The 26,646-nt window shown below is 35.2% G+C and overlaps 2 protein-coding genes across 3 annotated transcripts; one reads left to right on the forward strand and one right to left on the reverse strand.

Annotated features, from left to right (window-relative positions):
• The first annotated feature begins 4,312 nt into the window (after positions 1-4,312).
• LOC105961555 (glutathione S-transferase PARB) lies at positions 4,313-5,751 on the forward strand. The gene is made up of 3 exons (XM_012985781.2): positions 4,313-4,642; positions 4,726-4,774; positions 5,154-5,751. Exons 1-3 carry the CDS (start codon positions 4,481-4,483, stop codon positions 5,615-5,617), a joined length of 675 nt encoding a protein of 224 aa, XP_012841235.2. The 5' UTR covers positions 4,313-4,480; the 3' UTR covers positions 5,618-5,751.
• A 961-nt stretch (positions 5,752-6,712) lies between these two features.
• On the reverse strand, positions 6,713-10,814 carry LOC105961551 (cysteine-rich receptor-like protein kinase 10). Of its 2 annotated transcripts, none has more exons than XM_012985778.2 (7): positions 9,869-10,814; positions 8,778-8,915; positions 8,538-8,653; positions 7,891-8,101; positions 7,551-7,788; positions 7,326-7,476; positions 6,713-7,255 (listed from the first exon to the last, which is right to left on the reverse strand). In XM_012985778.2, exons 1-7 carry the CDS (start codon positions 10,692-10,694, stop codon positions 6,905-6,907), a joined length of 2,031 nt encoding a protein of 676 aa, XP_012841232.2. In that variant the 5' UTR covers positions 10,695-10,814; the 3' UTR covers positions 6,713-6,904. The 2 variants fall into 2 exon arrangements, with proteins under 2 accessions (XP_012841232.2, XP_012841231.2); XM_012985777.2 differs by having other exon boundaries at positions 8,538-8,659.
• Positions 10,815-26,646: the final 15,832 nt, after the last annotated feature.

Genomic DNA, 26,646 nt, shown 5'->3' on the forward strand with positions numbered 1-26,646 from the left:
AGTCCACAAATTGTCCAGAGGTTTGTAAAAGACTAAAATAGCCCATCGCATTTTAATAGGCTTCAATTTCATCATTTAATTTAATTTAACCTCAATTTGACCCAAAACATAATTTTGAGTACAACTTCGTCCGTCGCCGCCGGTCACCGGTGTTGACCTTTTTTTTTTCTTTTCCTGCCTGATTTTTCCGCGGGCGTTCACTTTTTCGAATTTTTTTCCCCTGATATTTTTGCCGCCGGTTTTCGACATTCACTTTTTCGATTTTATTTCTTAACCCCACCCCACCCCAACCCTTCCCCCCCCCCCGCCGCCATTTAAACAACAATATTGTTGTGGTTGACAGTAATATTAACTATATTACATTAACAAAATAAAAGTCATTATTATTGTGTAATAGAGTAATATTAATATGTTGACCGTATAAAGGTAAACATAATAAAAAAAAGCAAAAGAATTAATATTACTGTAACAACAATAATATTACAGTCAAGCACAGTAATATTATTGTGTTTACAGTAATATTACAATAGTAGAAAGTTATATTGTTACGTTACTCCGTCAACAACTCAAACAAAACAAAAAAACAAAAAAAAAATATTGATGTGGTTGACAGTAATATTATTGTGTTTACAGTTATTTTACTGTCAACGACAATAATATAATTACGTTGACTTGTCAACAAATCAAACTAAAAAAGTATATATAAAAAAGCCAAAAGCAAATTATAATATTGTCTTTGACAATAATTGTACTGTCAACGACAGTACAATTACGTTAATGTACTATCAACGATAGTATAATTACGCTAATGTACAGTCAGTGACAGTATAATTACTGTTATATGACAGTACAACTACAGTCAACGTTTAGCGGCGGGCGTAAAAAAATGGAAAGAAAAATCACGAAAAAATTCAACGTCGAAAACCAGCGGCGAAAAAAAAAGGGAAATCTAAAAGTCAACGCCGGAGACCAACGACAAAAAACAATTCTCAAAAAATAAAATTAAAAACAAAGTTAAAATTGGATTTTTGTGGTCAAAATTGATTAAATTGGAGTTACAATTAAGAACTGGGTGTAAATGGTTGGGGGTAATTTTGTCATATACATTAATTTTTCCTTTATTTATAATACTATTAAAGGGATGAGCTTACTAGCGAAAGAGATATGTCCCCCGAACCTAGAATAATAAAAATGGTTGGTCAGGAACTTATGCATAAAAATCACTTTTTTAAGTACACGAGATATGGAATAAGACTAGAATTAATTGGATGTGAAACACTAACCAAATCACAACACCCAGGACTATATTTATTTGTGCAAATGGCAAAGAAGGACATGACAATGGACTTAAATGCACATTGGTCCGTGCAAAAAAAAAAAGCCTTTCAAATAAACTCATCCCCATGTCTTTAGTCTAAAATACCCTCCATAAAATATTTTTTATCAATTCCATCCATTATACTATAATTTCCTCAATATTACAGATTGACCCCGGATTTAAACAAACATATCACACTAACCCCCATTTAAAAAAAAAAAAAATTCCGGCAAGATTCCGGTGTTGATTTTTTTTTTCTTCATTTTTTTTTCTAACTTTGTTTTCCTGCCAGTCAACCGCAGTTGACCGCCGGTCTCCGGCTTTTTCATTTTTTTTTCTTAAAATAATATTTTAATTAATATTACTGTATTGTCTACTAAATTACTATTTGGGACAATAATATTACTGTTTGGGACAGTAATATAATGAATATTAATTTACTGGATAGTAACATTACTAATATTACTGTCCCAAACAACAATATTATTGCATGAGACAAATATTACAGTCGGAGACAGTAATATTACGGCCGAAGACGGCAAAATTGCATGCCAAGACGATAAAATGAATTAATACAGTAAAATTACTGTCCCATGTAGTTAAACCACTGTTTCAGATAGTTAAATTACTGTTGGAGACAGTAATTTAGCAGCCAAGACAGTAATATTAATTAAAATAATTTTTTTAAGAAAAACCAAAATTTCAAACAAAAAGAGAAAGAAAAAAAAGTCCATTAACAATAATTTAGCAGCCAAGACAGTAATATTAATTACAATAATTTTTTTAAGGAAAAAAAAGTCAATTAACTGTTAAATTACTGCTAGAGACAGTAATTTAGCAGTCAAGACAGTAATATTAATTAAAATATTTTGTTAAGAAAAAAGAAAAAAAAGAGTCAATGCTGGAGACTTGGCGGCGTTCAACGACGGTTGACCTACTAGAAAAAAGGTTTAAAAATTTAATAAAATAAAATAAAGTCAATGCCGAAGACCTGCGGTCTTCGACGGTTTCCGGCGGCTGACCGGCGGTCTTCGGTGGTGACGGGTTAAAATTGGTGTGAAAATTGGAATTATGGTCAAAATTGGTTAATCGGTGAAATAGGGCTAAATTGGGGTATACTTCATGAAATTGGTGTTGATTTGGGTTTAAAGGAATTGAGGGTAATTTATATATATATATATATATATATATATATATATATATATATATATATATATATATATATATATATATATATATATATATATATATATATATATATAAAGGGTTTTCCTTATTTGCAAATAAATTTGAATGAGCTGGAAATATTTGAAAGAAAAAAAAGTTGAATGTCATTTTTTTAATTAAGTGCCCTTGTCATGGGCCTCTTTAACATTAACCCATTTTTATTTAGGTACAAACTAGAGAATATTTAACATAATCTATAAAATTCCACTAAATTTGACACCTCATAGGTGCAAACGTGTAAGAAAATTCATAGTTAGTGGTTGTTGTAATTATCCAAACATGAGGGGGTTTTTCGTAATTTGACCATATCTCAGGGGTGATCATAATTTATCCTTTTTTTTTTTTTTTGAATCACAACTACCCGTCGTTTACTTATCTTAAAGTTCTAACTAGGGGTGGTAAACGAGCCGAACTGACTCATGAGCTCGACGAGTCGGCTCGTAAAAAGCTCGAACTCGGACTCGAGGCTTTCGAACTCGAGCTCGAGCTTTCTGACGAGCCGAGCTCGAGCCGATTTTTAGTTGTTCATGAGCTCGCGAGCCTTATTTATTATTATTATTTTTTTTATATATTATTTTTATTTAAATAATGTATAATAATATAAAGTATTATAGAAATAAATACAAATATTAAAAATATATATAATACAATTTAGTTTTTATTTTGTATTTTTTTAAATAATTTTTAATAATAAAATAATAATAATTAAAAAATAAGAGCTTGGGCTCGAGCTCGACAAAATTGACACGAGCTCGAGTTCGAGCCAAAAAAAGAGGAACTCGACGAGCCCGAGCTCGAGCCAACCAAAAGAGGCGAGCTCGGCTCGTTCACACCCCTAGTTATAACCAACTAGTTTTATTTGGAGCAACTCCAAGTTGGAGTATTAAATGGATTATCAAACCTATAAACCACCTTTTTGATATCCCAAAATTAAAAAAAATTACTCCAATGGGAGTATCAAAATGGGTAAGTATTTTGATACTCTACCTCTTTGAATGTAAAAATACATCTTGAAAACTGAGTTATCAAAACAATAACCATCTAAACATCCAATCACAAAATGACACGTGACAATTACAAATAAAAGTAATAAAAAACTTCCAATTAATTATTAATTTTGATAACCATAGTTGGAGTAGATAACATGAGCAACTCCAATGCTAAATATCAAAATTAGATTATCAAATGCTCATTTGATATTTAAGATAATATTTTAAAATATATTTAAAACTCATCTACTCCAACCATGGTTATCAAATTTTATTATCAATTGAAAGCTTTTTGATAATTTTATATGTAATTGCCACATATCAATTTGTAAATGGGGGAATCAAATGGAATATTAAATGATAAAACTTCCATTTTTATTCCCAAAACTCAAAATTTCTTTTCCAACGGAAGCATCAAAGGTGTAGTTTTTTTGATACTTCATTACCTAGAGGTGCAAAAATGCACCCAATAAAATCAAGTATCAAATATTCCTAGAAATTAGGAACTGCAATTTCAACGTAAAAAGAATAAATTTTGTAACAAATTCCTATGGAACAGGGACCAAATATATCTATTAATTTATGTTTAATACATTTTTAAAAATAAAATAATTTATTTGATTCCTACGGGTTGGAACATATAAGTTTTTTCGAAGTACCAAGTATTATTTTAAGCATCAATTAAGGGTTTTGATGTTTTATTTTAATACCTACCATTGGAGTTGCTGTTATTATCCAAGAAATATACTTATTTTAAAGTTGTAACTTCACGTCATTTAAAGCAAACGGATAAAGCGACGTTTTCCCAAAACCTCTCATTGGTTGACAATTGAACACAGTGGCGAGATTCAAGAACCTAACTTAAATAAATAGCTTTGAACAAACAAAGAAGAAAAAAAAATAATAAATAAAAATCAAATCAAACCCCACCCAATTCTCAACTGCAATGGCGGCGGCGGCGGCGCCGGTGAGAGTGTACGGCCCTCCTTTCTCCTCCGCCGTGTCGAGGGTTCTGGCCTGTCTCCTCGAGAAAGATGTTCCTTTTCAGCTCCAGCCTGTTAACATGGCCAAAGGGGAGCATAAGAAGCCTGATTATCTCAAGATTCAGGTACTAATTTCACTATTTGCTAAATGGCCCTTCTATTTTGTTATTTTTTGTAATTTGTTGTTGTTCTTGATTTATGGGCGCAGCCATTTGGACAAGTGCCGGCGTTTCAAGATGAAAGCATCACTCTCTTTGGTAACAAAAAAAAGTGCTTCATTTTTTGCTCTTCATTAGATTTTTAAACAGTACATTGTCGAGTAAACTTATGAATAGACCTTGAAATTAAATTTCAAAATTAAAAATAAGAAAAATATTATCCATTTGTTTCTTGTTATACTTGAGCTAGATTCGAGAATTAACTTTGTAATTAAGTCGGTTACGAGATTAAGTAAATTCGTCGTTTTTTTGTTAGATACAAAACCGTACTTGAATGAGAATATGTAGATAACATGCTAGTAAATCCTTTGGATATAATCTCATGTTCTTATGGTATAGTTCTTGAATTAGGGGAAAAAAAGTTGGTTCTTGAATTGGGACCCCATTTAATCTCTCCTTCTCATGTCTGTAAAAACAGAATCGAGAGCCATATCTAGATACGTATGCGAGAAATACTCAACCAAAGGAAACAAAGGACTATACGGAACAAATCCTCTTGAAAAAGCTTCGATCGATCAATGGCTGGAAGGTGAAGGCCAAAACTTCAATCCACCGAGCTCAGTCCTCGTATTTCAACTCGCCTTTGCTCCAAGAATGAAGATCAAGCAAGACGAGAGTTTAATCAAGCAGAACAAGGCGAAGCTTGCAAAAGTTCTCGATGTATACGAAAAGAGGCTCGGTGAGAGTAGGTACTTGGCCGGAGAAGAGTTCACACTTGCAGATCTTAGTCACATCCCAAACACACACTACTTGGTGAATGTGTGTGAAAGAGACGAGCTTTTTGCATCGAGAGAAAACGTCGAGAGGTGGTGGGGCGAGATCTCGAGCCGAGAGTCGTGGAGGAAGGTTGTTGATATGCAGAAATCACCACCAAGAGGTTGAGAATTTTTTTAATTTTTAATTTTTATATGTTGTGTCGATTTGGTTTGTTGGATAAAAGTTGTGGATGTTGTGTTTTTATAGTTGATATGCTATGAAGATTTTTATGAGAAGTTGACATTACAGTTGATGATTAATTGAATGTTTTTTTATGGAAAAATGAGGGAACAACCTCTCATTTGGAAAAATTACCTAGCCCAATTTGTATTTGAGCTGTTGTACACAAGTCCATATATTTTCTTATCAATTGCTTGACCCCCATTTCGTCCTGTTTATCCGTGTTCTGCCCTTTGTATATATATAATACCCAAACAACGTATCAATTATGATTGGCGTCAATTTTGTGATCACACCTCCGCATATCTCGCGTGACGTGATTAGAGCCAACTGCATATCTATATCGTTTTGTCAGAAATTACCTCAGTCAAAAAATTTCGTCATCAATTCTCTGCACCGAAGGGCGATATATGAGAGGAAAACAGACTGTGGAATCAAATTATCAACGAGAGATTGTACATAATAGGGGTGGTAAACGAGCCGAGCCAACTCGTGAGCTTGATGAGCCGGCTCGAAAAATTATGGTACTCGAACGCGAGTTTTTCGAGCTCAAGCGAGTTTCTAGTTGTTCATGAGCTCACGAGCCGGCTCGCGAGCCTTATTAATTATTTTTATTTTTATTTTTATTTTTTATATATATCTTTTATTTACATAATGCATAATAATATAAAATATTATAGAAATAAATAAAAATAAAATATAAATATTAAAAAATATATATAATTTCCATTTATTGTTTATTTTGTAATATTTTTAAATAATTTTCAATAATAATTAAAAAAATATTTTAAAAAAAAAAAAGAAAGAAAAACAACAAAATGAGCTTGAGCTCGAGTTCGAGCTCGAGCTCGAGCTCGCCAAAAGAGGTGAGCTCGGCTCATTCACACTTCTAGTGTAGTAGAAGGTATGCTGTTAGTATTAAATTGACCTCTCAGATGAGATCGGGTTGCATGTACTGATTGGTTTCGTATTTTACTATCGAGGGGACTTTAATATTCCATTCACTACAAGATTGTCATTGCTAAGGATCACGCCCCATCATTTTGCACCGGCTAGAGCACACGTAAAACTCATATATGAAAAAATAACTAGCTCAACAAGTCACAGCATCCACATATGCATTTGAGCTAGCTTATAAATTATAACATCATGCACACAAATAGAAAATGAAAAATAAAAAAATAACATCCTACACATACAACAATGATGAATTAAATACTTACTCTCTTCATACTACCGTGGATACAAGTCGCTCATAGACGATGCGTTGGAAAATTCAGCAGATTGAGTTAATAGGCTTTGTGACGGAGTTCCGGACTCGAATTGATTTGAGTTAAACTCATCGTGAGGGAATGACGCTCCTGAAAAGTAAAATCCGGGCTCCTTTGGAATCGGTAGCGTTATAGTGGAACTATTGAGCATTACAACAACTGAAGCCATTGTTGGTCTATCGGCTGCATTTTGTTGAACGCACAACAAAGCAATGTGAATACATCTCATCATATCCGGTTGGGCACCACAAGTTTCCCTCAAAACCGGGTTGATCATATTCGTAGTCCTTCCCTCGTGCCAACTTCTCCAAGCCTGATTGAAAAAATATATTAGTTTTATTGTTTTCGGATGTTAATATAATTTCTTCACAAGTTTTACTCACATGACTCAGAAGATCTCCTAAGTTTTCTCCATTTTGGGTAAATATCTTTCTCTGACCAGTTATGATCTCCAGGACTATGACACCGAAGCTAAATACGTCTGACTTGACCGAGAAGTGGCCGTGACTTGCATATTCTGGTGCCATATATCCACTACAACATATATAGATGTATATGAGTGTGTTCCTCAAATTTATATAATGTACATATATTTATGGTAGACTTACTAGGTTCCAACGATTCTGTTTGTACTTTCAATAGTTGCGTCGGCCACAACTAATTTTGCCATACCGAAATCTGCGATTTTAGGATTCATATTTTCATCAAGGAGGACGTTGCTCGCCTTGAGATCACGATGAATAATCATGAGCCTGGAATCTTCATGCAAGTATAGAACTCCCTTTGCAATACCGACTATGCTTCTATAACGACTATCCCAGTCCAATTTCGATGATTTAGTCCGATCTACATGTCAAATAATCAAGCTATATTTTATTAATCGATGTGCATACATAGATCGTGCACTGACAAAAGAGAACGACGTAAGTAAATAAAGTGATATTTTACCAAATAAGATTTGGTCTAGACTTCCATTCGGTACAAACTCGTATACGAGAAGGCGTTCAATTCCTTCAATGGAGAAACCCAAAAGCCTAACCAAATTCCTGTGTTGAAGCTTGGCTAGTAACAAGACCTCATTCTTGAATTCCATAACACCTTGACCCGACTCCCTCGACAATCTTTTCACCGCTATTTCTTGCCCATTTACTAGTTTTCCCTGAGATCAATCATAACACGTTGAATCCAGCTAAGTAAGTATATGTTTTCATTTACTAATAATAGGAAAATTACAGTTTTCATCCCTCAAGTTTGCATAATTGCATCAACTTTACATTTGGTCCCTCATGTTAATAATAAAAAAACACATTTGATCGCTCATGTTTTAAATAATTTAACATTTTTTTTTATCATTTCCATCAATTTACTGTTAGTTCGTCAGATAATGCAGTCATTGGCACACGCTTGATTCTGTTAGTACTAATAGAAATTCGACGGGAATGACTACAAATGTTGAATTTTTGGAAAATGAGGGACCAAATGTGTTTTTCTTTTTGCCAACATGGAAGACCAAATATGAATCAGGGCAAATTTGAGAGATGAAAACTGTATTTTTCCCGACTAATAATAGTGCTAGGAGTATATGTGTAATGTACCTTATAAACTGCTCCGAAACCACCTTGGCCCAGCTTGTTATCATCGGAGAAATCATTTGTTGCAGCTCTAATTTTACTAAAATCATATTGTATAGATTCAACAGAACTGATCTCGCCTGAAACTTCACCAATAGATGATTAGTTAAGTTTGATACACATTGAAGTTAAATTTGGTTAAAAGAAACGCGTAAAAACTACATATTTATATCTTAACACTTGAAAAAAGAAAAAAAGACTTACTGTTGGGATCGATCTCCATTGTCTTCTGCTTTGTTCTCGTCCTGGCAAAGATGCCAAAACCAAGAACCAATACTAGAAAGGCGACAACCGAAACAACAATGATGATAATGCTCCGAGTTCTTTTGCCTTTAACTTTACCTGCAAAGTTAATTTGAAATTTGTCAACTTTACGATGTTTTGAAGACAAGAAACTGAGGTTTGGTAATTTGAGTTCTGTAACATAATTCTTGTTGGTCACATGACAAAAATGTGAGATGTCCGAAGAGGTAATTTTAGTTCTCTAACATAATTCTAAAACTTTTTATCAAAATTTATTTTTTCTTGCAACCACTAATGGTTGCAATAATCTATTAATACAAGTGATCTGGGCTATTTTGCCCAGGCCCGTCTTGACAAAAGCCTAACAAGATTGGCCCTCTTTCTCTCTCCTAGACACATCCCACACTAGTTAAATAATATATTTTTGTATTGATTTACAAAAATTTTCTAGACTATTTTCACATTCAAATAATTCATAAAATTTAAATGTTGCATAAAAATCAATAAGTCTCAACTTTGATATAAGTTAGACAATTACTTGAAATATATGATATATATATATATATATATATATATATATATCATATATATATATATATATATATATATATATATATATATATATATATATATTAAAACAAAATAAAATTTGAGGGGGGCATAGCCATCCATAGCCTTACACACGCTTCCCCATTGGTTCTACTTGCAATGAATGATTTTTCTCTTGCTTCCACGAATTATGCTATGCCTACTACATGGAGGTTGATTGAATTGAAATTGTATTTGAAGGCAGTTGGAGTATATATATATATTTTTTTTTTTTGCAATTTGATGGTTGAAGGGAACAAAATTTGCTTAATTTTCACACAATTAGTTAAATTTTAATTTGGCTTCTTAAATTCGAGAAGCCAAAAGTTCAAATATAACATGTTTTCACACATTGCTGTTGGAGCTCATGTGATTGATATTGTATAAAAAAAAATGTAAATTATAAGTTTAGATGGAACTGTTGGAGTTGGGGATATATCTCAATTTAACAAAAATGTGATTACCTGCTCGTGGTGGTGGTGGTGGTGGTGGTGGTGGTGGAGGCGGAGGTACCATAGGCGGCGGCGTTAAAGATGGCGGCACCGCTAGTGATTCTTGAAGCCTTGTAATATTATAAAACGGCGACGTTTCATAACGATAAATGCAGCTGGGCGTGTAGACCCTGACCCCAATGGCATCATCAATATATCCCGGAATATACCCCGCCGCCTGGACCAAGCAGCTGGTGCAATTCTCCGGCGACAAATCCGGCGTGCACTGCAACATTGCAAAAATCACCTGATTATCGGGGCCCGTCCGATTCCCCACGGCCGCCCTCTGCAGAGAGCCGCCGCGTGCCGCCTGCGCCCGAACGTCGTCCATCAATTCATCCCGGACCACCTTAAACCTGTCGGGACTTGTGGAATTAGCCATATTATACAAAATCCTTCCGGGACGCATCGCAAGATTTCCCAATATTGTCTCGTTCGAGTACCGAACCATACAGTATTGGGACCACATAATCGCCTGGTATTGGTTCGGGCATCTAGTTAATATCTCACCCGCGATTATATTGACGCAGCCTTGGCAGGCGTTGAGCTCAACGTCTGCTCGGCACAACGCAATTACGCTGGCTTCACCATCTGAGGTGCTGTAGAAACCGGTGTTGTCGATTTTTGAGGAGAGAGAACGGAGAACGCCGTTAAGATCCGATCTGTATAAGCTTTCGCTTGAGTAGTTCCCATTGTTTGAACAAACGAATACTTCGTATTGGGCGAGTACTCCCGAGTCGAAAAGAGGTGTCAGAATGAAGATTATTAAGAAGGGCTGCCACATTCTTTCGCAACTCATAACTAGTATAAGCTAATACTAGTGAGAATCTTATTTTTGTACAATGGAAAATTGGTTCTGCCTTCTATTTTATTTTATTTTATTTTTAAATGTAGCGTGTGTGGACTGGGACGCCATGGTGCTTTGCGTTCCGGTACACATATTAAGCGGTGAAAATCGAAAATATTTCAAATTTTTTTGGATGCGAAAAAATTAATTTGTATTTTGTAACGGAGAAAAATGGAAAAATTCAGAATCAAAATCTTGGAAATCGGAATGGAAAATATGTTTCAAAGTCGACTTTTTTTTGCTGATCAAATGCGTAACAATATTGATACTAAGTATGCAATTTATGGAATTTCATATATATTCCAATTCGGATCCAAAAATAAAAAAATCAAGAGTTTTTGTATTCCAAAATGAGAACATTGTAAGGAAATGCAAAATTTTCAAACAAAATTGGCGAAAAACAAAAAAATATCAGTTTCAATTTCTACTGCTACACGCTGCTACACCTATTAACATAGTAAAATATTAAATTATTGAATTAATAATTTAGTAGATTTTTAACGAGTTGGGACCATAATTTATTAATTTATCCAGGTTCTACTGTGAAGTGCAAATTTTACCGGCAAACAAATTCGAACTAGAAAATGTTGTTATGGAGAATTGAAAAATAAGGATAATCGTTGACGAAGTCTTTTGTTTAGAATTTTCAAATGACAAGTTGTGAGCGAACTTGTACTTATCGAGTGGAGTCTCATTCACACATAATTAAACTTGTCTTTTGTATTAATGGATGACAAGTTGTGGTGAACCAAATTCTTGGGTCGGCCCCATTTTGAAGAAGGGAGAGGACAAAGGGGCCTTTGTATTTCCTATTTATAGATTCCAGTCTCATTCGGTAGTAATAAATCACGTGGTGTGGACCTGGTCTTTTCTCCGATAAATACTTTTCAAATTGTGAGAAATGTATGAGGCTGATGACCCTTGAGGGGCCATGGCCCCCTCAAATTTTAATTTTCTTTATTGCTAAATATGTATATATATTTTATTTAGATTTATTTTTAAAATAAAATTAATTATTTTTAATTGAAGTGAATAAAGATAAATGACAAATGAGTGTAACAAGTTGGATAAGAAAGTTACGAATTCTGCGACTTCACTCTCAATTGAAAAACATTCCACTATATTATACATTTATATTTATTTAGTCTACTCAATTTTTCTACCTTAGTCCACCTGAAATTCAAATAAATTAAAAAGAAGTCATAATTTTTTTTTTCTTTTTTATTCCTTTTCATATCTTCTGGCTTTGTCAAACTAAAAAAAATAACAAAATAATATTTTTTTCTCAAGGGCTCTGTCCCCGAAACTTTGAAAATTTTAACCCACCCTGTAGTCAAATCTTACACTCGCCACTTTTAAAACAATCATTGTTGTCATTAAATTTTTACGTTATTTTTTTAATGTACATTCACCCCGCAGGTGATAAAATCTTTGTTTCGCTACTGGACCCTTCCCTCGATGGCGCGCTGTTGGGTGCTAAATACCTAACACGCAAGTGCACGTATCGTAAACAAGTAGTAAAAGTGGACTCGTGAGAGTCGGATGTCGATCCCACAAGGAATACTCAAATTATCTAATCCTAAGTACCAAATTCTAACAACTATGATTTTTATCCAGCCTACGCAAGTTTGTTAAATAAAATCAACCAAACAATTAAACTAATTATGAAAGCAAATAAACACGAGAAAATATCAATAAAAACGGACCTAGGATTTTATCTTCCCCTATGCAAGAATTGCTCACCCAAACCCCTCAATTATGAAATATATGATTCATGATTATTAACCCGAGACACTAATTTACTCATAACCGGCTGTCGCGTGTATTATGAGTCTATTATTCCTAAACGGTTTCACTATATGTCTACGCAAACCAATTATGAATAAAGCATTAACTAACAAGTCTCGTAAATGGCTACCTTGTTCCAAAAAAAAAAATGGCTACCTAAGGTGATATTTGTATGTCTACGACACCACATGCAATTGACACACTCATCCGGTGAAAACTACTCGAAGGTTCTTATACTTACCGTCTAATTATCAAAATAGCTCTGTCGAGTCAATCCCAATAATCACAGATAAAGCACATAAATTGATCAAGTTCATGCACTAACAATCATAACAAGTAGAAGAAATAATCATAAAATCATAATTGCATAATCTCAAGAGAACGGGTTCACAATCCCCACATAGGGTTCCAACAAAATTCTAGATTAAAAACTTAGCTACTCATAACGAAAAACATAATAAAAGTAATAAAAGTCATAGATTAAGAAAAGATAGGTGATAAGAAGAATTATGATGAAGAGTTGTCAATTCTCCGTCTTCGATTCTTCGTTCTCTCGCTCCTCTCGCTCCAAGGTTGTGTCAAAAGTCCTCTAATTCGTGCTTGGTTTGGGCTTAAATAGATGTCCCAACTTGGTAGATGATTTTAGGTTTCCTTGTGTGATTAAAAGTCCAAAATTATCTTCAGCGTGTTTTGGCACGGCCGTCCCATTTTTAGGTGTAAATCTGGGACGGCCGTCCCGTGCCAATTTCTTCATATTTTTGATTATTTCTGTAGCACCCCCCTTTATATCGGGCGATTAATCGAACCGGTTTATCGGAATTATCATTAAACTGGCGGAAGCAAAGGATCACTTTGTAATTTTGAAAACTTTGGAATGGGGCGAAAATGCAATTCTCCAACATATCTTCTTTTAGATATTAAAAACTATGCATTTTTTGAAAAACTTTCTTGAGGTTACTCTAAAGGTTTCGGAAGCGAATTTCGAGAGGAGGTTTATCGTTCGAGTGCTACACTATCAATTATCGATTTTTGGTTCGAAAAGAAATCAGAGTTTTGGAAAGGTTATTTTGGTGAATAATTCGGAAATCACTAAAGAGGTATGAAAATAGCAAATTACGAAACTTACTATATTATAATAGGAGTTAAGTGCGATTTATACCGGAAAATGAGTTCAAAAGGTACGAAAAGAGAATGTTACGGTTTAATATTACATCACCAAAAGAAAACCCAAATTATACGGCATCGTTCATAGGTCCTCGTACAACTTCCAACAAAACCCCGGGCAAGACCTCGATCCGCTACTCGACCCATCCCGGTTGATGACTACTAGTGCTACTACCTGCAATTAAAGGACATCTATATGAGCTATAAAGCTCAGTAAGAAATCCGATGAATATCGAACTTTAAAAAAATACGTTATACATAATATATAATATTATCTACCCATTCTTACCCACGTTCCGTACAACAACACAAGGCAAACGGTCAAATCACATAACTCACGAAAACACATTATCCAAGCAAAATCACGTACTTATGCAAAATGACTAAAATGCCCTTTTTATGAAAAATCGCGAAAAACACATTTTCGTTTTATCGGATCCGTGAAAGATTAATTTCTGTATCCGAGTAATAAACCTGTTACGAGCCCGTTTTCACTAAGTGGAATCAAACCACAACACACATCATCGTAGTTGGATACCGGCCCACTATATCCGAGTTGTTCATTACCCGATATTCCATTAATCTTTCAATTTAAAAACCTTTTTATGCAACTTTTCGAAATTATGCTTATGACCCACACATAAACATCACAAATATCAATCAAGTGCCACAAAGTCGCACAAATATCACAATTTACCACATAATTATGATTTGGGCAAAATCCCCAAATCCTCACACATAAATACACAACCACACACGGCACACACCACATGCATAATCAGCACACACACATATTCAGCACACACACACATGCAACCACACATTAAAACATCAACATTTAATATTAGGCCATGCATGTAAAACAAGTACACCTTTTTCATTTTTTTTTTTTATTTAATAAGATTATTACCAACTTAGGTAATAATCCATTTTCACAAATTCCAACACTAGTAACCACACCTTTTTCAGCCATTTAAAGGTATAAGATCTCAAATCTCATCACTCATAGATATTAAATTAAAGACATGGAAGTAAAGGCACAAAACACAATAAATGACATGCAAAATGTCTAAATTTCGAAATAATAGCAAACTAATTTCAAAATTCCCAAATTAAATCATAGAATTCCTAACTGACCCAAATTCCAGTTTCTGAAATTATTTTAAATTTTCACAAATTTTCGAATTTTCTTGAAATTAAAAACTAGAAAATCCCTTTTTATTTTAAAAATCAAAAACTCTAATACAACCTTAATTACTTTAAAACCTTTGTAAAGAAAACTTTTCTCCACTTAATACTTGCTGGAATAACAGATTCAAACTTTAGAAATGAGAGATTTTTCGGAAATTGCAGTTTTGACCCAAAAGTTTCAAGATTCACACATGCAACCACACTAAAAGTTCAAAATCCACTTTTTCATGAGAACCCCTAACAAATCTGAAATTTTACTTTATTACCTGTAGAAAATGAAGTTGAAAAGTCACTTTATGCAGAAATTTCTAAAATTACATGTTTTACCCCAAAAATCCTTAGATCTACACATGCAAGACCACTAGAGGTTGAAAAATCACTTTTTCTTGCAACACTTCCTTAAATCCGAAAATTTTGTTCAATAAATGCTGGAAAACAGTTTTGAAAACACATTTAGGACTGACTTCTCAATAATTACAGATTCGGCCCAAAATTTTGAAGATCTACACATGCAACCCTATAAAAGTTAAAATCTCATCTTTCTTGAAAACCCCTTTTTGAAATCTGAAATTTTTAATACTTTTGTCCAATTAAAGTTGTATCTACCCACTATCAACATAGATGATGCATGCAAGAACAAGAATTTAACAAGAAACACTTCTTTTCCATTTTTCCCCAAAAAGCCCTAAATTTTCGAAAAAACTCCCAATCTTTTAGAAATTTTAGAAAACCATTTCAATACTATTGATGCCATTTAATTGCAGCAAGAAATCGGAATTTCTTACCTTAAAATCGAAGAAAGAAAATGACTGAAGAAAGAGAGGCTTTCAAGCACCGAAATCCAACCAAGCTACCTTGATTGTGAATGAAATGGTGTGAGCTTCAAGGAGAGATGAGTTGTGATCTCCCGTAAGGAGGCAAGTGGTTTTGATGGTGTTCCTGGAGTAATCTATGGCAAGTGTTAAATAGGGAACTTTCATCTTCTTTTGGGAATTTCTTTTAAAAATAGGAGGTGAGGTGGAGAGAGTAGAGGCCGATGGTGGTGGTGATTTGTTTCGGTGGAGAAGGGAGAGGAAGACAAGTAATTTGACTAGGTGTTGAAAGAAGAAAGAGGAAGGGTGGCTCTTCATCTTTCTTAGTAGGGTGGAGTGAAAATGATTAGCATTTTGCCAAGTGTAAATGCATGCCCAATTAATCATAATTTATTTACTTAAATTAAATCCAACTTGCATGACAACACACACACACACCTCGGATACACACACATATAACTATATCATATATGTAAATATACTCCATAATGCAAGTATTAGCCCATATGTATGCATGCATGTATGTACGTGTATATGTGTATATAAATGTAATCCACATAATTTACCAAATTTCGAACATATAAAAATAATTTACCAAATAAGTAAGATACGCAATTATTCATATAAGTCACGTAATTCACGAAATTTCTAGAATTTCAATTTACGAAAATATAATTCACACATATAATAGCGCACGTAATTATTCACGTAAGTCACATAGTTAAATTCACGTAATGCATATAATTAATATCATGCAATAATATTACCTAAGGGTTCTCGAGTTAGAAATATTAGTCTCTGGTTTTTTTCGGGTTTTGGAAAGGTGGGGTGTTACAATTTCACTTTTGGCCCATATTTTCTCCAAAATTGCAGTTTTGACCCCAAACTTTTCCAATTCTTCAATTTATACCTAAAATACAATAAATCAACTTTTTAAGCACCAAGTATCGTTAAATCACACCAAAAGCTCAAATAAAAAGGTACGATAAATTGTAAAAATATACACTTAACACACCCCCAAACTTGATCTTTTGTTTGTCCTCAAGCAAAAACTAGCAACTCTCACAGCAACACTCTCAACAAATGCCTCTCATCACATAGATTAATGGTCAACTTTCATTTTTTCAGAACTTGCAATTATCATGACAATTCTCAAAAATTTACAAGCTCGTAATTCAAAGATACGTATTCACTCACCATTGCTAAAAATCACAAACCATGCTATCGCTTCAAGTATCCCATATTTGTACACTAAAAATGGAGAAAATTTATACTTACATAATAATATTCAACTCCAAAGACTCACCAAATTTGTTTACTCGGTTAGTATCAAATAATTGAGCTATTGGGATCATTGGGACTTTTTGGCTTTCAAATGTTGGGCTTTTTGGTTCGAGGTAGGAGATATGTAGCTATGCTTCTTGAATTGAGGTGATTACGCCAAATTTTGAAAGATAGGCGTTTGAAACAATGAATTCACCTCTAAAGACTTTAATAAACTCGATTCTTAAGAGTTCCAAAGTCTCAACTTTTGCTCTTAAGACAATGGATCGAGCTTTCAAAACAATTCAACAACTAGTCCTTACTTCCCCTTCTAGTCTCTTCTTCTTCTTTTTCTTTCTCTCTTTTTTTTTTTATTTTTTTTTATTATATATATATACACATATATATATATATATATATATATATATATATATATATATATATATATATATATATATATATATATATATATATATATATATATATATATATATATATATATATACACACATATATATATATTTTTTTTTCGAAGAAGAAGAAGGACCTTATAAAAAAATTTCGAACGAACTCCAAGGGTTAATTTTTCAAAAATTATACATTGGCTAAAAGAAAGAACACCGTTTCTCCAAGGCTCAATCAAGGTTCGAATGATAAAAATTTAAAGGTAGGCTTGAAAGGCTCAAACGGTTCAAAGATGGCCCAAATCACTTCCCAAATTGCTCAACAATTTAATATTTCACTTTGTAAATTCATAAGACAAGTTCTAAAACCGAATAGCCTATGATATAACATAAATTAACTCAAATTTTAAAACACAAAACTTTCAACCAAAGCAACGCATAATTCGAGATTCCTAACAATGACTCCTTCTTACGACACTTTGAATCAAAAGCTCACCAAAATTTGATCAAAATCAAGATAAAACAAGCAATTTCATCATTAAACATCGACCATCTTTCATCATCATGATTCATCGAAGCATTTATCTCAAACATTTTTTTTTTTGAAAGAAATAACTAAAATAAAATAACTCAAATAAAAAAAAACTTAAGGCATGCAAACTAAAAAATTAAATCACATAAAAACAAGTAATTTTCCACCCCCAAACTTAAAATTTACATTGCCCTCAATGTAATTAGCACGAAGTTTAAGGATATAATACACCTGAATAAGTCGTTTTGGCCATGTCCGGGCTGCTCTTCCACCCTCGCCTTTATTATGCTTCTATTGAGGTTCGCACGGCCGTATGAGATTTTGAACTGTTTTCCGCACGGCCGTGCGATTTGCTAAAATTGGGCAGTAGCTTCCATATTTTTCACACGGCCGTGTGAAATTAAGCCTTGTTTTGGGACGGCCGTATGAGCTGCAAATTTGCGATTTTTGGTCCTAAAAATTAAAAACATGTTTAATTTATTAGCTTGCATGCTTATAAAATAAATAAACAAAATAAAACAAGAAAAATAAATAAAAAAAAAAAAAACGAAAATCTCAAGTTGCCTCCCGAGAAGCGCTAAGTTTATAGTCTTCAGCCAGACTTTGTTCTTGCTCTTCAATTCCTTAGCTTTTGAACCCATCTCCTTACTTCCTTTTGGAGAAAGTATTGAATAAATGGGTTGATTTGATTCCTCTTTCGACTGGTTCGCTTAGGAATGCCCTTGAATTTATTCTTCTTGATGTCATGAGGCTTGCCAACATCGTCTTTTATCATGGTGTTTTGAGTAGGTGTTGTAACCAACTCAACCTTTTTCTTTTGTTCTCCTAAATGCACATTATTATCCACAAAAAAATTTAAATCATGTAATTTAACAGGAAAAAGTTTAGAATCACTTACCTCATCAAGAAGATAACATCCATTAGCCGTAATAGGCTTTTCATCCACCCGGTACACCATGAAGATCACTGTTTCTTCCCCCACACTCATTCTTAGCTCTCTCTTTCCTACATCAATAATTGATCTACCGGTTGCTAAGAAGGGGCGTCCTAAGATAAGGGGAATGTTTTCATCTTCCTCTATGTCTAGTACTAGAAAATCAGCAGGGAGTATGAACTTATCTACCTTGACCAATACATACTCCACTATACCTAAAGGGTGAGTAAAAGATCTATCAGCTAGCTGCAAGGTCACGGAAGTGGGCTTAATCTCTCATAAATTCAACTTCTCATAAATTGATAAAGGCATTAAATTTACGCTCGCCTCTTGATCACACAACGCCCGCCCAAAATACCTAGTACCTATTGTGCATGGAATGGTACAACTGCCCGGGTCTCTAAGCTTCGGTGGAATTTTATTTGCAAGGATAGCACTACTTTTCTCATTGAGGTCTACGATTGCTGCACACTCCGGAAGCCTCATGTTCTTCGATACAAGTTCCTTTATAAACTTAACCCAATTCGGCATATGCTTAAGTGCCTCAACAAAAGGAATATTAACATGCAACTTTTTAAGATAATCCAAAAATGACTGAAATTGCATATCAAGCTTAGAGTTTTGAAAACGTTGAGGGAAAGGTACCTTGGGAGTAGATTCACTTACTGCGATCTTTGTGTTGCTTGGCCCGACCTCGGTCTTTTCTTTGGGCTCCTCTACAATAGGCGGTGGTGCAACGGACTTTTTAGGACCTTCCTCTAATTGCCTCCCATTTCGCAAACTTACTGCATTGCACTGCTCGATGTTGCTCTTTCGAGGATCTTCCGTATTCGACGGCAGTTCTCCTGACGGCCTTACGTTTAGTTCGGTTGCAAGTTGACCCATCTGTGTTTCCAAATTTCGAATGGATGCTTTGGTAGTCGTCATAAATTGGGCCAAGACATTCGCGAGGTCTCCACCTTCACCTTGAGGTGGAACTTGAGGCGTATTTTGGAATCCGGGAGCTGGTCGTGAATAATTAGGTGGTTGACCTTGAGGTGGTGCTTACCTTTGTCCTTGCTGATTTCCTCCCCACCCAAAGTTAGGGTGATCTTTCCATCCCGGGTTATAAGTGTTGGAGTACGGGTTCCTCTGTTGTCGGTTGGTGTCATGCACATAATTCAGAGACTCCGTTTCTTCTACGCACTGGTCGGGAACTTGGACTGCATGGACTTGCTGAGTCTGCAAAGCCGCTACTTGCTTTGATAGCTTCTCTAACTGGGCCGTGATTGCAGTGACCCCGTCTAACTCCAAAATTCCTCCCGTCTTTATGGCTCCGCTATTTGATCGGTCCGATGCCCGCATGTATTTGTTCCTTGCGATTCGCTCCAAAAGTTTGTAAGCTTCGTCATAGGTCAAGCTCATGAACATACCGCCAGCTGCTGAATCGAGCACCGTTCTCGAATTATCTTGCAATCCATCATAAAATATTTGAAGTTGCCGCCACTCTTGAAGTCCATGATTCGGGCATCTCCGAATTATGTGTTTGAACCGCTCGCACGTCTCGAATAGCGCTTCACCGGCTTCTTGTATGAAATTTTGTATTTCTCTCCGGATTCTCTCAGTTTTGGTTGGGGAGTTGTACGTATTCATGAAGAGCTGTGCTAGCTGGGACCAAGAAGATATGGAGTGTGGTGCACGAGTTTGAAGCCATTCTCTTGCGGCTCCTTGGAGAGAGTGCTTGAAGAGGCGGAGCTGCAGTGCTTCCGGTGACACTCCGTTCATCTTATGCGAATCACACGTTTCGAGGAAGTTGACCAAGTGGAGATGCGGATCTTCATGAGCTAATCCGCTGAATAACCCATTGTTCTGGAGCATAGTAAGGAGTCTCGCTCGAATTTCGAAATTGTTAGCTTCAATGGGGGGCTGCTGGATGCTTGATTGAAACCCATTGAGTGTCGGAACGGTGTACTCATGCAATGCTCGTTGACGAGGTGGTGGATTAATTAGCTGAAGTTGCTTTTGCTCGTTGACGATATTTCCTGCCGCATTCGGTAGACGCCCGTGGTCATCGCCCCCACGATTAATCTCTTCTTCCATTGTTGCGGGAACGTTTCGAGCTACCCGTTGATTTCTCCTCGCGTGCCTAAACGTTCGCTCAATTTCGGGATCAAAAGGTAGCAAGCTCGTGTCGTGCTCTCTTCGCATAAAAAGTACCTAAAAAAAATAAAAAAAATAAAATAAGCAAAGAAAATAATTAAATAAAATAAATAAAACGGCTGAAGTAAGAAAAATTGCTCAAATTTAATATTAGGATAAATAGATAATTTAGCCGTATTCCCCGGCAACGGCGCCAAAAACTTGTTGGGTGCTAAAATACCTAACACGCAAGTGCACGTATCGTAAACAAGTAGTAAAAGTGGACTCGTGAGAGTCGGATGTCGATCCCACAGGGAATACTCAAATTATCTAATCCTAAGTACCAAATTCTAACAACTATGATTTTTATCCAGCCTACGCAAGTTTGTGAAATAAAATCAATCAAACAATTAAACTAATTATGAAAGAAAATAAACACGAGAAAATATCAATAAAAATGGACCTAGGATTTAATCTTCCCCCTATGCAAGAATTGCTAACCCAAAACCCCTCAATTATGAAATATATGATTCATGATTATTAACCCGAGACAGTAATTTACTCATAACCCGCTGTCGCGTGTATTATGAGTCTATTATTCCTAAACGGTTTACTATATGTCTATGCAAACCAATAATTAATAAAGCATTAACTAACAAGTCACGTAAATGGCTACCTAAGGTGATATCTGTATGTCTACGACACCACATGCAATTGACACACTCATCCGGTGAAAACTACTCGAAGGTTTCTATACTTACCGTCTAATTATCAAAATAGCTCTGTCGAGTCAATCCCAATAATCACAGATAAAGCACATAAATTGATCAAGTTCATGCACTAACAATCATAACAAGTAGAAGAAATAATCATAAAATCATAATTGCATAATCTCAAGAAAACGGGTTCACAATCCCCACATAGGGTTCCAACAAAATCCTAGATTAAAAACTTAGCTACTCATAACGAAAAACATAATAAAAATAATAAAATTCATAGATTAAGAAAAGATAGTTGAAAGAAGAATTATGATGAAGAGTTGTCAATTCTCCGTCTTCGATTCTTCGTTCTCTCGCTCCTCTCGCTCCAAGGTTGTGGCAAAAGTCCTCTAATTCGTGCTTGGTTTGGGCTTAAATAGATGTCCCAACTTGGTAGATGATTTTAGGTTTCCTTGTGTGATTAAAAGTCCAAAATTGTCTTCAGCGTGTTTTGGTACGACCGTCCCATTTTTAGGTGTAAATCTGGGACGGCCGTCCCGTGCCAATTTCTTCATATTTTTGATTATTTCTGTAGCACCCCCCTTTATATCGGGCGATTAATCGAACCGGTTTATCGGAATTATCATTAAACTGGCGGAAGCAAAGGATCACTTTGTAATTTTGAAAACTTTGGAATGGGGCGAAAATGCAATTCTCCAACATATCTTCTTTTAGATATTAAAAACTATGCATTTTTTGAAAAACTTTCTTGAGGTTACTCTAAAGGTTTCGGAAGCGAATTTCGAGAGGAGGTTTATCGTTCGAGTGCTACACTATCAATTATCGATTTTTGGTTCGAAAAGAAATCAGAGTTTTGGAAAGGTTCTTAAGGAAAATTAACAATTTCCAAAGGACATCAAGAAATTGTTTTTCCAACTTGGTGTCCAAACTTCTTAAGGAAAATCAACAATTTCCAAAGGACATCAAGAAATTGTTTTTCCAACTTGGTGTGAGAGGGATGAGTTTGAGGTTGAACACATCATGGGTACTTACATTGTGAAATTAGCTGATAAGAGTTGTACTTGTGGTATATTCCAACTCAATGATTACCCATGTGCTCATGCATGGACATGCAATATTGCTGAGAGGAGGTACAAGTTAGAGGATTATGTGGATGATTGGTAGGAAAAAACAATGCATTTGAGGACATTTGAGCACATGATACATATTATTCCAGGACAAAAAGACTACATAAACACTTCATAAAACCACTTGCAGTCCCAAATCCAAAGATAAAGTGGGGGTACCTAAACGAATGAGAAGAAAAGCACCCAATGAGCTTCAAAGGCCCACATTCAGAAAAGGTTTGACCAATACATGTATGAAATGAATGCAATAAGGCCATAATAGAAACACATGTAAGAACCCAACACACCAAAGCTCCAAACTGTACAAGGTGTATTCCTATGATATATTTCTTTATTATAGATACACTCTTAGTGGATTTTTGCCATATTTTGATGCATTATTTGGTTGTTGTAATAGGGAAACTCTAATGTGGAAGAGCAACTCAATGAGCATAATGCCACTATTGCATCTACAACAGCTCCAAGAAGTGCAACTACTGCATCTCTCTTGCACCTCGATCAAACAGCTCAACGAGCTATTAGAGATCCAAGAAGTGGCCTTGCTACATCTCCTGCACCTCCAATAGCTCCAAAATCTCTAAGAAGTGGCCCTGCTATAACTCATGCACCTCCAACAACTCCAAGAAGTGGTCGTGTTGCATCTCTTGCACCTCGAAGACATGAGTCATTGGTGGTGAAGTCAATAACTCCAAGAGCTTTTCATTTGTTAAGAAATTGCTATTTGCACCTCTACCATCAACAACTCCAGTTTCCTCTCAAGAGTTAATGGTTGAGGCTTCATCAAATGCACCCCAAGCATCAAAACCACCACCAAGGGTAGCTTTGCTTGATTTATAGCTTAATTTACATAGTTTACAGTTAATTAACTTTCTATTCATGTTTAGGTTTACCAAGGGATAAAAAATGCAGCTCTGCTTGGTGATCCAAAAAAGGCCTCATCATTGATGCTTTTGCTAATCCAAAGAGAATCATCAACTGCTACATTTTCTCATACAAGAGAGGCCTCATCCAGTGTTGCCTTTGCTCATCCAAGGGGCGCCTCATCAACAGATGCTTTTGCTCATCCAAGAGAGGCCTCATCAACTACTAGGGTTGTTCATCCAAGACAGGCCTCATCAACTACAGAGGGTGCCAATTTAACCTTCTAATTTCTGAAGTGATTCAAAACATCAAGGAGAGTTCCAAGAAGAAGAGAATTAGAAGATTCAAAAAGCAAATTGTAATGATATCTCAGTTTTATGCATGCTTATTTTGAAGCATTTTTTATAAACAATATTTTTAATATTTTTGAAGCTTTTGATACTCTACGCTTTTGATATTTTTGAAGCTTTTAAATGTAACATTCATGTATTCTGAATGCTTATTTTGCATGTGTTTCGCTTTTCATGAATGCATTAGTAAAACTCAGTTTGTGTGATGTTGTTTTGATGGTAATTCGGAATATATTCGTCTGCACATTTTTTGTTGTTGGTTATTGATGATTGTGTTTTGCTCTGTTGGATTGTGTTGGTTGTTGATGTTCAAACGGATATGGAAAAAGTGAAAATTCAGGGATCTTGCCAATGTTTTTCTAAGGTGATTTTGTTGGTTGTTTGCTAGCTAATGAGTTGTTTCTTTCTTTATCCAGTAACAAGATTTGGCAATAGAACATAAGAGAAACAAAATTGGAACAAACTCAAGTACATTTTTATTACAAATCAAAGATTTGGGATAACAACATAAGCAAAACAAAATTGGAACAAACGCATATACATTTTCATTACAAACTGGTGGAACATATATTTAATACAAACAAGACAAACCTACCATACATACTACTTTACTCCATCCATAACTGTAAGTTTCTCTAAATCTTCTAAATATTCAGCAAAAGTACCATCACAAAAACAAAGAGCTAATTGCACATAACCCCCAGTGTAATCTCGAATAGCCAAAAAAGTCCCCGTGTTACAATAATTAGCAAATACCCCCCTATGTTTTGTCTGACAAAGTACATTGCCCCTTTTTCTGAAATTGGCTGATGATTTACATGCAATTACTAAACTAACCCTGATATTTTTTAATAATATTTCAATTTTAAATAAATAAAATGCATAAAATAATATAATTCAAAAAACCGAAAAAAAAATATCACCCACATGGCCGTCATCTGATTGCATCATCTTCCTCCCCAACCCAATTCTTCCACCCAGCCCTCCACCGCCGCACCACCACTGCCAACACACCCGCCGCCCCACCTCAAACAATTACTTCAAAATGTTTTTAATTTCAGATCCACCATTAGAGAGACAGAGAAGGGACGGGCAATTCTTCCAATTCCCATCTGCCAATTCTTCAATGTGAAGTGCCTTCGTCTTCTGGTGGGTTTCAATGAAGAAAGCAATTTTTTTTTCTTTCTTTTGCAAACGGGCTGGAATTATGAAGAGAGGGGCGGGCTGAAATTTTTGTTCTTTTTTTTTTCTTTTTGCAAAGGAGCATATCTGAAGAAGGAGAGGGAGAAGGAAGATGATTAGGTTTTAAGAAATTATGAAAATTGCAATTTGGTCCTATGCAATTTGGAGAGAGGGTGTTTCTGAAATTGTTAGGGATTGAATCGAAAATTCTACAAACTTCATTTTGGCATGTGAAAAATCCTGGATAAATTTGCAATTTTAAATTGTTGAGTTAGGGGTATTTAGGTCTTTTTAGGTCAAAAATCAGACTCCCAGTCGCGCTAACCGCGAGTGTATCGCACATCCAGCTCGCAGGGTCCTTTTTGGCTTTGACTAATTTTCACAGGGGGTTCTGTGCTAATTTTTCTAACACGAGTGTTTTTTCGACAATTCGAGATTACACAGGGGTGGTTTTTGCAAAAAACCCCAAAAACAAACAACAATGTGCACATACATAACCCACAACATTTGTAAACTGTTGCCACATTTTTTTGCAATCTGTATGTGCACTCTTGCACACTTTGAAATTATTTCATCTTCCTCTTCAATTTCATCATGCACTAATCGATTAACGTCTTCCCAGGCTGGATATTTGACAGCAATCACGATTGGTTCTCAGGTAGCTCGAATTAGATCGCACCATTTGAAAAAATCGCACCTTGAGATTTTGCAGTTATCGTACAACCTTCCTATTGACGATTTTGTTGTTGATTCAACGATTTTAAGAGAAGACCGTAATCTGTATAGACACAAAGGAGGTGTTGCGTATCGCTGATGTATATGCATCTTCATATTTCTCGTCTTTGCAGCATTGTTCGACAAATCAGAAGACATCGGAGCAAGCCCAAATCGAACCCTACTTTCAGAATGTGGGAGGAATGTTTTCGTTTGACTGTTGAGGAAAGAGATTTTTTCCTTTTGATTAAGTAATAGATAGTAGAGGGGCCAATTCGGTCTTCTCACACAAAAATTCGTACAAAAATCGGACAATGAGTCAGACAAACAACGCGTGAAAGACACGGACGAGCGCGAGGGTTTTTTTTTATAACTTATAGATTATAAGGGGTAAAAGCCACTTAACTTTTTCCAAGCGGTTTTGTGACCTTTAGGAATTACACGAGAGAATTTTTGTATTTTACTCTAATATATTATGAGAAAATGAACGAGAACCCCCTCAGTAGACAAAATAATAGAGTCCAATGCCATTGAATAATTGACCATTTGTAAAGAAATCTAAAATTAACATTATAAAATGCTACACTCCATTAGACTTTTTCAATTCATGTAGGCCTTTCCGTTCAATTGCACGGCGTAACTCTCTTCATCTTCTTTTCTCTTTCTCTTTCTCTTCTCTCTCTCTTCTCCTTCTCTCTTTTCAACCGTCATTTTATTTCTCTCTCTCCCTCCGATTTTCTATCTT

Source organism: Erythranthe guttata, chromosome 3 (genome assembly GCF_056151865.1).
Source record: "Erythranthe guttata isolate IM_541 chromosome 3, IM_541, whole genome shotgun sequence".
NCBI lineage: Eukaryota > Viridiplantae > Streptophyta > Magnoliopsida > Lamiales > Phrymaceae > Erythranthe > Erythranthe guttata.